Source organism: Ruditapes philippinarum, unplaced genomic scaffold (assembly GCF_026571515.1).
Source record: "Ruditapes philippinarum isolate M1 unplaced genomic scaffold, ASM2657151v2 ctg1363_1_1_1_1, whole genome shotgun sequence".
NCBI classification, from domain to species: Eukaryota; Metazoa; Mollusca; class Bivalvia; order Venerida; family Veneridae; genus Ruditapes; species Ruditapes philippinarum.
In genome coordinates, this window is record NW_026855186.1 from 436,387 (window position 1) to 449,533 (window position 13,147).

The following is a 13,147-nucleotide window of genomic DNA, read 5'->3' on the forward strand; positions in this document are numbered from 1 at the left end:
ATATATTTCTATCCATATTCATCATTCATGGACCTCCATCCATTTGATGAATTTCTCCAACTGGTAAATTTTTCATCTTATTATGTTCTGTTTGTTAATATAAAAGATTTTTTATGTTTATATACAGCTAGAATAGTCTGTATTGGCTAAGATAGACAGATAAGAACAAACTATTTAGTAAACATGAGTTACATCCCTTCAAATAGAGATAAAGATGAAACCCATAAGAAATTGCCATGTCTGACAGACAGCAAAATTATAAAATTCTGCAGGCTCAGTTTAATTAGGCCCATTAGGAGGTAGTGGTAATAACTGTGGGTCAAAAATGAAATGATATCATTTTCAAGGGATGTTTCTGATATGATTTACTTTAAATAATGGGTCATTATCAAAGAATGTTTCTTTGACTTCTATGCCCATGTGTAATAGATTATTGACATTGCCAGCTAGATAGCTCAGCTGAGTGAGTCAGTACAGCCCACATACATGTATAATATTCTGATTCAGGTTTGATTCCGGTCAAACTGCACATTTTTCTCACCCTGTGATATTTTCACCCTGTTACTTTTAGGGTCCAATATATGTTTATGATGGTACATTACTGAATCATAAGTCAGTTCACTTTGTTACTTAAGTGTGCCAATGAAAAAGGAAAATTTTCAATATGCTGTGGATTATGTCAATGCATAGAACTATGAGACTGAAAATATTTAAGCTGTAGAGCTGCTGTATGGTATTCCAAGGGTTCTGGGTTTTTTGGTAGTGCTGAGGTATGGTATTCTGAGTGTCCCTGGTTTGAGTTTTAGTCAGGCTGCATTTCATTTTCTCACTCTTTGAATTTGATAAATATTTTCAGCTCATTATTGGCTGGACTGCATATATTAATGATTTATTTGTATTAAATCAATATTGTTAGATATTAAGTTATTGTCTATATATGTGACTTTATTTTTGATAAGGCATTGTAACAGTACTACTTCTTAATTTGACCTTTTTGTATTAGGGGGGAAGCCCTTAATTAACTCCTTACCAGTAAGTTTTATTGTACACGATGATGATAGCTTGAAAGGATTTAGCTAAAAAAGATACTACATGAATCTTTTTTTTTCCTATTGGATTGTAAAATATTTATTGATTGTCAAAAAACTATATGGAGTTCTCCTCGGTGACATTAAACAGTCCCAGCTGGCCATACATGCAGGACCTTGTAGACCATGAGACAGGGTGGTCTGTACCAAGACAAATCCGATATCGAGACATGGTGGACAGGACAGACAGTGATGTTCAGATACCCCACTCAGAAAAGGAAGTTACTACACTCAAGGTCCTGGTCTTCAATTACTTCATTTGCTTACTTGGAGTAAAGGTGCCGGAAACAATAGTATGGTATCACAAAAAGCACAGACTGTGATAAAAGTCAAACCTAAAAAAGATACTAATAAAACTGAATTCATAGATTATATAAAAGAAATTTATTATTCTTTAAGTTTATAGTTTACATAAAAAAAAGATACTGAGTATTTAATTTTGATATATAGCATATTAACACACATAAAGTGCATAATGCCATATAAATTTCAACTTAGTGCTTAAATACTTTCTGATGCACTCAGTAAGCAAACATGATTTACTAATCTTTGGATTCCCACACTCCTCTCCACCTAGCTCCAATGAGATCCACTTGGTTGACCATAACATGTACCATACCTCATATTGTTTGTTTACAGTTTGGAATGAAAAAAATGAAAGTTTATTCTAGATATTATAAAGCTTTTATTAAATTTCACAAGACTTTCAACACATCAACAATGTAATGTTGTTATTTTATTTTTTGAAAAATGTGTTGGACTGCTCGTCTGATGCATGTAGATGCTGTGTTGGCATATAGCGATTCCCCTCTTTTGTGTGTGTATGCATGCATGTGTGTGTGTTTTATACATTATATAGTTAACATCTTTTGAAAACATCTTGTCCAATTTCAACCAAACTTGACAGGGTTGTTCCATGAGTAAAGGCTTCCAAAGTTGTTTCAAAGACTTAAATGAGGCCTAGAGCATAGATATTTTGCAAAAGGCATTGTCTGGTAGACATTCACAAGATTTTCACATTATAGCCTAGGGTACAAAATTAGCCCTCACTAGGGTTCATAGATTTTCCTGATATGTATGTAGTTAAAAACTTAAAATCTTCTCCTCTGAATTGACAAAGACTAGAGGTTAGATATTTGTCATGAAACATTTGGTAGTTAACCTCTACCAAGATTATTCACGTTTTACAGCCCCAAGGGTCAAAATAAGCCTCACCCCTGGGGTCATAATTAAGGTTTTCCTTATATTTTTTATAGCAAAAAACTTTTTTTTAAATCTTTTTATCAGAAGGTTTAAGGCTTAGAGCTTAGATACTTGGTAAATAATATCATCAGTACGTCCTTTACCAAAGTTGTTCAAATGTTGCCGCTAGTGAAATAGCACCAGGGTGTTCATAGGTTTTCCTTAAATGTATAAAACATGTATAGAAAAAAAAAACATAAAAAAATATTCTCCTCTGGATTGACAAAGGCTAGATGTTTGATATTTGGCATGAAACCTTTACCTGTGTAGTAAACCTCTATCACTATTGTTTCAAATTATAGCCCTAGTGTCAAAATGGCTCTGCCAAGGAGTCTTTTTAGGTTTTCATTATATGGTATGTATAAAGTAAAAAACTTATAAAAAAATCTTGTCTGAAGGTACAAGGTTTACCAGGCACCATGGTGTCTTAGGATTTCCTTAAATGTATATACATGTATAGAAAAAAAAACTTAAAACAGTATTCTCCTCTGAATTGACAAAGACTAGAGGTAAGATATTTGGCATGAAACATTGTGTAGTCGACCTCTACCAAGATTGTTTTAATTTTAGCCCTGGGATAAAAATTTGCCTTGTGGGAGGGTTGGGGGGGAGTCATTAATTTTCGTAATAAGTACTTGTAGTAAAAATTTAAGAATGTACAAGGCTGGAGCTTAGGGCTTTGATGCCTAAATTTTGTTCAAGTACAAATGCTTTTATTTTGAATCAATAATTGCACTATGGAGTGCATTTTTTCCAGTGAATGCGTTTTGCATGTAAACAAAAATGTTCACCTAACTTTTTTAAGTCTTGCTGAATGATTCAATACCACATTTTTGTAGACTACAAACCCGCATGTTGTCTTGTTTTTATAGTAATAGATAAAAGCACTGAAGACTCTATTTTACTATTTCAACATTGTATACTGCAGATAAAAAACCGGTCTTTGCAAACTGATTTCTGTATTGCTCTTCAGTTTCGCAAACCATGTAGTCTTGCCTGGAAAAACACAGCACAAGTCTGTAGGAACAACACCTCTTTCTTGTCATATTAATAACTTTAGAAGAAATAAGCCTAGATTTGTGTTCGAAATTGACTGTAACCAGAAGATGACTTCTATTGAGTTCAGTAGATTAAAATCACATGGTCTTGATGTCAAGCAATGTATACCTCAGTGCTTGCAGTGCTTTGATTTTAATTGATTTTTGATTGGTTTTAAGAAATTAACAAAACTAATTGTTAAGTGCTTGCACCAATTATTTGATAAAGAATTATATCTTAAGGCCATAACTATTAACAACATAGTTTATGGTTCTTTTAAAAGCTTTCTTAACAGTAGTGAATAAAATGATTTGTTTGAAAACCATATTTTATTGCATGAATTAAATTAATAAAGAAACAGTTTTCTTTTAGTAGATTGGAATTTAGCAAACATTTGAGTTTTATGTGCTGTATTATAGAATTTTTTTTAGTAAACTTTGGAAATCAACAATTTTAAAAGATATAGAAGATATTTTTTTTAATGTAACAACTTTCTGTTAATTGCTGGCCTAAGTATAAAAATATACTGTTAAAAAAGTTATGGAACCATCTGTTGTACCAGCAATAAGCTAGCAGACAAATAATTGGAATGCTTTGGATTTTTTTCTTGTCAGTTTCAATTTAATTTATAATATTTTCATGATGATAGTTTACATCAGTATCTGTGGTCAGGTAATTTTTCATTCTGTCTGTCCACCTGTCAAATTTCTTGTGTCTGGTTTTAACAATATTTTGTTTTAGATTTTGTAACTCATTCATCATAATAAGGTTGATATTACATTTAATTAATGAAAAACATGAGGAAATTGAAGTTTGTAGACAAATTTATCTTCACATGATTTTTTTTTAACTTTGGCAAAGAGGAAGTTTTTTTTTGTTCAAATTTGTTATTGAAATAGTTTAGTTTGCTGATTATATCAGAGGTAATCCAAATGAAGTGTATATGTTGGAATCTACCTGAGGGATGAGTGGTGGGGGCTCTTGAGGAAAAAAAAAAGAATATTTTATTGTGTTGCTAGGTAACAGTGGTGGGAATTGAAGGATTTGCACATAAATGTCAGACAAACAGATATTAACTCATCTTTTACTGCAGTTTGTATGCTTCACATTGTCTATCCATCCTTCTGTCTATCTACATCTGTTCTTTCCCCCTATAAGCTTTAGATTTATGGCGATTATCTTATGCTTACTACCAAGTCCCCAATTGGACTTTCACTTTTCCCCCCATATTTATTGTTTGTTATTGCTTTTATTATCTTCCCCTTTATATTGATTATATCTTTCTACTCCTGCCTAAAATCATTTCAATTTTGTAATGATTCTGGACTTAAAAATTTTTTACTTGAAAGACAATGTTGATGTTTCTTGCTTTAAATGGTGTTTATGGACCCCAAAAACTTTCCACCCCAGGCTTGTGTTATTTTGCCAAAATCAGCAGCATGCTCAACGCCAGTATATCATTATTTTTTGTTTTATATCTAGTTTATAAAAAGTCCTTCCTTCCTGAACCCTTTCATATAAATTGTACATGTTTAAGTTGTTATCTAAAAACCAGAATGTTTTACCTGCTGATTAGGAGAGGACAGCTGTTACATCAAAAATATTGAAAAACAAAAAAAACCTCTCCACAAATTAAGAGTTTCCTTCCAAGCTGGTTTTAATTACGCTTTGAAAAATGTGCCTCATATTGACAAATGAGTTTTGATAAAATCTTTCTAAAGTTTTTCATATTATTAAAATTTCATTGTTAATATGTTTTTTTCTCTATTGAAATTTAAAATACTTTATTGTGGAAGTGTTAGTAATTTGATGATATTTAATTATGTAAAAGGGACACCTCTTAAGTTTTTTTGACATGATGGGACTGGAAATAATTTTTTTCGCAGTCTGTATATATGCCATCTGATGTAGACCAATAGACCATATTGTGTATGCAAAATTTCAACTTGGTCAATCTAATTGTTTCATTATCATTGAAATTGAGCATAGTGACAAAAAAATAAAGCATTAGCACAAATTGGGTCAAGAATAGCACATAAAAGGAAAAAAAAACAATTGCCAATTTAATTCTGAGTAAAGTTCTTTAATCATCTTTTGCATATTTTTCCCCCCAGTAAATTTTTGTAAGAAACTAAGAATTTTATGTTTTTTGGCTCTTGGACCTCAGTAGAGTTTCTGTAATAAAAGTTATTTGGATAAGTTTATTTATATAGACAATTGTTATATAAACATATTTTGTTGAATCTTCTACCTCTCTGTCAACTTTCAAAGACACTAAGTTTTATACTGAAAAAATGTTTTCTTACATAATTTAAGTATCAAGATGTAAATATTCCATTCCAATTTTGAAATTGATTTTTTTTTTAAGAAAAAAAGTTTGGTAAAATTTCTATCCTGTAAGAAGGGAATGAAATAGTGAGCAGTAATGAAGATTTACGATGCGGCTGTGATGCTGGTTTATCTCTAAACTTGAAACTTTTTAAAACTATTTAGCATCACTTTTTGAAGTTTTCTGGTATGAGAGATAATCTAAAATACATGTTTTTTTCATAATTTCTGTCATCTTCTGTAGGGAAGGAAAACATGATAAATTGTATTGAAATTTTTTATCAGTGGAATCCATCTGTAAAGGATTTTGATGTACAGATTTATATGTTCTTAAAAAAAAATAAATGATGATTTTAAGGTTGAACCACTGCTCAGTATGATATATATATATACTGTTGCATGGAGATCTGTTGAAGTGGAAAGCCATTTATATTATTTTGTGTGATTCATTTATCTTATACACTGTGATACTGGCAGCCATTTGTCTAGCTGTATGTTCAGATATCTATATATATATACTTAAATGATGAATGGACTTCATCCTCAACATCACAATAACACAAGCTACACTTTTTTACTATCAGTGAAATAAACAGGAAAAAAGCTATAGCTGATAAAAGATAAAATATGGTTCTTAAGATTGAAAGATAATATTTATCAAGTGATTTGTATGAAGTGAAAAATAAGCAGCCATTAATATGTTATTGAAGTATCTTTACAAAATTAATCAGCAGGAATTTTTCATTGGAAGGGTTTGATAGAAAATTATGGCAATAAATCAAAATTGATGTTCATGAAATTTTGCAGCAGTGGTAAATACATTAGATGGTTAAAGTGCCAAGTAGGGTGTCTGTTTTTTTAAGTAATCATGCAGTTTTCATAAACATTAGTGTTGTGTGGTATACATAACATTCTTATGAAAATAAAAAAAAATACAATATTTATGCTAAAAAATTATTTTTAATTTTTGTCAATGAGAGATGTTATAATTATGGTTTTGAATAAGTGAAATGTTTAATGGATGAAGGATCAAAGGATGTTATCACATAATTTTGAAATTTATAAAGCTTTTAAACAATTTTAAGTTGTTTTTGGTCATAAAAGTTAATTGGATTTGAAAAGAAACAACAACAAAAAACAAAACAAAACTATGGTTTAATCATAAAGGTAGATAACTGCTGTGCTGAAGTTTTGAACCTTTTAGTTAATTACAAAAACAAGTGTGTGAAAATTGTTTAAACTTGGAACCACAAGACAGAATAAAAGGGATGAAAGACAGATGTTAAATCTATTTGCTCAGTCAGTAATTTTGCATATGGCAGAGATTTAATCACCATAGGGATAGGGGGGTTGGTGTCTGACTGGGCTAGATGCCCCTTTGGCTATAGACTGTATTTGATTATAGAATCAGAGGATTTTCTATTTATCTAATAATGTGTTTTTCTTTGAATGTCCAAGGTTTTAACTATACCACAGCTGTTAGAATTCTGATTGGTCAAGAGGAACCACTCCACACCATTCCTTAACTTGAATATGATTTAATTGGAAAATACCATTAACAAGGACTTGTGGAATGAGTTCCCCATGGGAATATTTCCTGACAAAAATTTCTACAGAAAATGCAAGCCAGTGATATGAAAGGAAACAACTTGTTAACATTTTGTTCATATTTTGAGATATAAAACTTGTTACAAAAGCTGTGTGTTTCATTATAAGCCTGTAGGTTTATTACATTGTAGGCATTTTATTAGGGTGAGGGGGCTAATTTAGACTGTTGGCAGGGGCTATAATCACTGCCGATTTATGAAGCCATTACTGTAATTGGCTGTTACTAGAATACAGTGTTACCCACCTTTATAACAGTGAAAATTACACCTGTCTGTTATTTGTAGAGATAATTGGCATATCTTTTTCTGTTATCAGAGAAAGGTTGTTTTTTTCCCCTCTAACATTGTAAAACATTACAATGAACATAGAGGACAAAAATTATGTTCAATTTAAAAATGCATTTGTAAGTATGATTACATATGTAAAATGTATCTGAAATGTGAATGAACCTCTTAACTGACATATTAAAGGCATGTTAAAAAGCTTTCTTCCATGCCGGGACACGGTCCTCATCTGATAAAACATAACTTAACAAAGATTGTATCTAAGTTCAAAAACTAATTGGATTTTGTGTATGGTACCCTTGTTGAATTTGTTAATTAGAAATCTTTGGCAAGCTCTCAAATTAAAACATTAATTATTTCCAGTACTGGCTGAAAAAAGGGATTTGATTAGGGTACTGTTAAGATCACAGTTGTGGAGAATCACAAGTGTAATGCTGGGTTACAAAATGAAAGAGACATTGAGTTGTAATCTGCAGCATTTGATTGGGCGATTTGAATTCTGTTATTGAAATCTAATCTTCTTTAAAATTTTGGGTTTTTATAAAGCAGGACTGGTAGTTGATTTTGAAGTTGTTTTTTTGTATTATGCTGGTATTCATGAGGCTATAGAAAATTATTTTGTAAGACAGAAAATTCAGTAATTAACTTGGAACCCACTGTGAAAATTCATTTGGAAAGATTTACAAGGGGTCTTATTCATGATAAAAAGAAATTGATGTATAAATGAACATGCTGATTTTGATAAAGATGAACTTGTATAACTTGTGTACTAAGTAACATTTTGTCTATTTACAGGTACATCAGTATTTCCGTGCCTTACCGGAGGAGAAGGTGCCATATTTGAACAGTTTAGGGGAGAAGTACCGGGTACGACAGTTATTACAACAGCTTCCACCACATGACAATGAGGTTCGGTACTGTAATAGTCTCAGCGAGGAGGAAAAACATGAGCTGCGTATGTTCAGTGCGCAAAGAAAGCGTGAATCTCTGGGCCGAGGAAATGTACGGCCGTTGCCTCTCACTATGCAAGGAGGTGTCTGCTCCAAGGTTTGTCATTTTGTCCGCTCTCCGATATTAAAGATGGATATTTTAACTGTTACGTGTTTATAGAAATAAAGGCATTTAGAAATTGATGTAAAAATTGATTAAGAAAATAAAATTTGATGAAACAATGGAAGCATTTATATTTACAACAGCTGGGTGTTGGTAACATCCGGATAGAACTTACTATTTTATTGTGTATAATACCTGATAGGACTTGCGTCTATAATTGTATATAAGGGAGACAACTGCTTTAAGTTTTATGAGCAGATAATTTATGCTTATCTCCCCTTTGAGTTTCCATTTTAAATAATATTGTGTGATATCATTGTAATTTCAGTGTAAGGGGATGATATCAGGTGGAGATATAGCTGTGTTTGCGTCACGCTGCGGGACTGACCGGTTCTGGCACCCGTCTTGTTTCGTGTGTATGACGTGTGATGAACTGTTAGTGGATCTGATATATTTCTACAGAGATGGCCAGTTGTATTGTGGAAGACATCATGCAGAAATTATCAAACCAAGATGTGCTGCCTGTGATGAGGTAATCAATCAATTAGTTTAATTAATCAATTAATCAACAATGATTAATTAATCATTTGATAAGTTAGAGAATCAATTTATCAATCAGCCAATTATAATGTAAAAAAAAAAAATGTATGAAGATTAAATTGCAACAAGGAACATGCATACAAAATAGCGCAGGCATAATTTATCACGTTGTATGAAAATCGACTTCATTAATTGAAAGGTGATAGAATCATGCAGCTCATCAATCAAGATTTGAAATTTTAATCTTTCTTTTGAACATCTTCATCTGTTTCCTTCAATTTATTTATCTTGATCAGAGACTAGCAGTAAAATATGGGACTTTTATTTGGACAACTATTCTATGGAAAAAAATGACATCACTAATCAATGAAGTTGATCGTACCTTTCTTTTATCTTTCTTGAACTTCTTTGGTATCATTTGATCTTCTTTAGCATCCATTTAGTGTAATCATTTTGAAGAAAAAGAGATTAATTTGAGGAGATAAAAGTATTGTTTAACAGGAAAATTTTAAAACTTGATGTTTTTTGTCAAAGAGAGACGAACATTAGCATTTCTATGGAAATCCAAGAAGATTGTTTATTAGAACATGATTCCAAGATGTCTTTTGCTGGTTTTTTATGCTTAGATGTTTTTGTAAAGTCATTTATATTGTCTGCCAAAGGAAAGGACACATGCATAATTATGTTATAATTCTGACTAAAATTACAATATTTAAAGTATTTTTGCATTTTTTTGTGAGAGCTAGTTGCTTCTGGTTATATTTAAATTTAAATAATCTCTGTTGCCATAATTCTTCCCTACATAAAGTCAAGTCTCAAAATATATATATAAAAAGAATGGCCTGTGTAGAAAAATTCCAATTGGAAGAAAACAGTTACAAAATGTTAGATAGCTTAAAAAAGTAAAATCTATAGAATAGCAGAAATTTTGACATTGTAGTTTATATTCGTTCTGTTTGTCAGTCACTTGTATATTATTTGATTGTAAAGTTTTCCTTTTTGCAATGTCTTCAGATTATTTTTGCTGACGAATGTACGGAGGCAGAAGGACGTAGCTGGCATATGAAACATTTCTCATGTTTCGAGTGTGATGCCCAACTTGGTGGACAGAGATATATAATGAGAGAAGGCCGACCATTCTGTTGTGTGTGTTTTGAGCGAATGTTTGCAGAGTTCTGTGATACCTGTGGGGAACACATTGGCGTAGATCAAGGACAGATGACCCATGAAGGTCAGCATTGGCACGCCACACCACACTGTTTTAAATGTCATACATGTCAAAAATCCCTACTAGGACAACCATTTCTGCCAAAACATGGTGTTATATACTGTTCAGCTGCTTGCTCAAGAGCAGGGTCGTTAAATACCCAGACACCGCGTAGAGCCGAGGATTACATGCAAGATATAAGTAACATTCGACTTGGTTCACCAGTAAGTCATGCCATGCAAGAAAGTAGTGTTATGGCATTACAGGAAGTTTTACGACAGCAATATACCATACCTGAGAGCTGTCCTTCATCTGATCGGGATCAAGGTTACGCTACGAGTAGTAACAGTGAAGTTTACGCTCCTGGCATATACGAGCCTCCAACTAAAGCTAGAATTGAAATGTCTGGATATGAAATAAATATGGACGGTTTAGTGGATGCTCTTCCTATGCATGATGCTAAAAAGAAAAGACTTTCACAGTTATCAATGCCAGATTTATCAAAAGAACGATTGAAGCGAAGTGGTTCTGAACGAGACAGTAGCAGCTCAGGCTCAAGAAGTCGAAGCATTAGTAGAAGTAGATCTGGATCGGAGAAAAATCTGGGAGTTAAATTCAGTGGAAATGCGCAAGCAAATTACTATCATCCGGATGTGCCAACTAACTTTATTCAACCATACAATGGTGGAAAGCCAAAAATTTTAACTGCACAAAATGGTTGTACTAATCGGTCTTTTCCTGAATTAAGAAACGTATCATCTGCCAATACTCCGACTGAGGATATTAATGAACTGCCTTTGCCTGATGAAGAAAAAATGAACCCTATATCGCGTCCTCCCAATGGAAAGTCACGTCATCATCGTCATGGAAGATATCCGCGAAGTCGTAGTTTTGAAGGTCGAGCCTCGATGCTCGGTCATTCTAGTCACGCCGGTGAAATGGAAAGAAAGAAAATTTTGAAAAATACAAATCCTAACATGTCTCACAATTCAGAACTGTCGATGTCAATGGATAGGGGCGTAGATCATTACGAAGACTCTTGTAGTACGTGTAGCACGTGTTCTAGCTCAAGTGACTCCGAGGACGACTTTGATTATTACTATGACAGTCCAAATAAAGGTGCCACTAGAATAACTTACGTCGATAGCTTTGGCTTTGCTGGAAATAAGTGTTCAACATTGGGACGACCAGTGCGTAGGCATAAAGGCAAAAAAGATAAAAATTGTGTAATTTCATAGTTAAAACCTGTGCTTGTTTTTACTACTTTGTGCGTTTTTATAAATTGTTATATATTTAAGTAATTTAATTTATGTACCTTCTGACTAATGTATATATAAAGGACAGGTAATTGTGATATTTTGTTTATGATTAAAAACTTGTATATTTATTATTGACACTGAATTTTATGTAGTTTGTAAATTGACACAAGCATAACTCTATAGTAGTGTGAAAAAATATAACATACACTATTAATATACTGCTAAATACATAAGTATACTTTTTAATAGATCTTAAAGACAAATTGTTGTACAACATACCCATGTTTTATTTGAATCTAATGGAAATGATTTTTTTTTAATGAAAGGTTTTTATTGTTTTGTGCCTTTGTATAAATGAAGATAATGCTTTGAATGGCATGGTGTATGTTACATGTAGCAGTTCATAGCAAATCAGGTGCGGTATATAGTAACAAAGTATATGATACCAATTTCATGAACTGAATGTTAATTTAGGTGAGAGGGATATGTAAACGATATCAAATACACTTCCTTTTCAATCAAAGTTCACTGCACATTGAAAGTGACAACTAAATAGATATTAAAAATGTTAAAAAAGAAACTGGATTTTTTTTTGGTTAAACTTACAGCGTGGTCTGATTAAAAAAGTCATTTTTCATTCTGCAGATTCTATAGATTTTATTGTGAAGAAATAAAAATATGACAATTGAGATTTGATGCTGTGAATTAAAAGAATGTGAAAATGCACCATGCAGTTGATTTATGGATCTACCTAGAGGCTTTATTCTAACATTATTCTAATTTCATGCAGACTTTTTCATTTGAATATTTAAATGAATATAAATATATGACAATGATAAATTAAGAGAAGTTGCAAATAATACAGTCTTGTTAAAAAATACCTGTCGGAATGTATGACCTTGACCCTCAATATATGCATACTGAAACCTGGATTGGTCTAGTTTAAGAAATTAACATATTTTTCCATAACATTCTCTGGTGAAAGGTTTATAGGCTGTGTTATTTAATGTTAGACATTTTTATGCTGTTTTGATATCATTTATTAACTAATAATAGGTGAAAGTTGTCAGTTTAAAAATATTTCGAAATTTAGGATTTTTTTACCAAAAGCAAAGTTTTTCTTGACAATACTATTGCTAACTTAGATATGATTTAAAGATGTTAAGTATCAAAATTTCACCCCTGTGTAATGTTATATATGCTGATATTATGTAATTGTGTTCATGTGTATACTGCTGCTGTGTAGTACAATCATATGCGAAAATTTATTACACAATAATTTTACATCTTTTTATGAGACTTAAGTAACTGAATGTTAAATTACTCTGATGTATGGCCAGAGGTTTTTGAATTTGATTATTTTTTGGTGAAGACTTTTAGGAAGATAAACAAAATTATGTTGAGCAGTTGATTTATTTTTAAAATGATAATATAATGATTAAGTCAAGCTATTTGTTCTTTTGTTATTTTTTCGAAAGATGTAATTAAAAGTTGATTTTA

The 13,147-nt window shown here is 31.8% G+C and overlaps 1 protein-coding gene across 4 annotated transcripts in view; it reads left to right on the plus strand.

Moving 5' to 3' along the window:
• LOC132742383 (prickle planar cell polarity protein 3-B-like) overlaps nt 1-12,117 on the plus strand; it is a 60,168-nt gene extending 48,051 nt beyond the window's left edge. For all 4 annotated transcript variants that reach the window (XM_060730771.1, XM_060730772.1, XM_060730773.1 and 1 more), the window contains 3 exons: nt 8,384-8,635; nt 8,970-9,173; nt 10,196-12,117. In XM_060730771.1, coding sequence (XP_060586754.1) covers nt 8,384-8,635; nt 8,970-9,173; nt 10,196-11,626 — 1,887 coding nt within the window. In that variant the 3' untranslated portion in view covers nt 11,627-12,117. The remainder of the gene's footprint in view (nt 1-8,383; nt 8,636-8,969; nt 9,174-10,195) is intronic.
• Nucleotides 12,118-13,147: the final 1,030 nt, after the last annotated feature.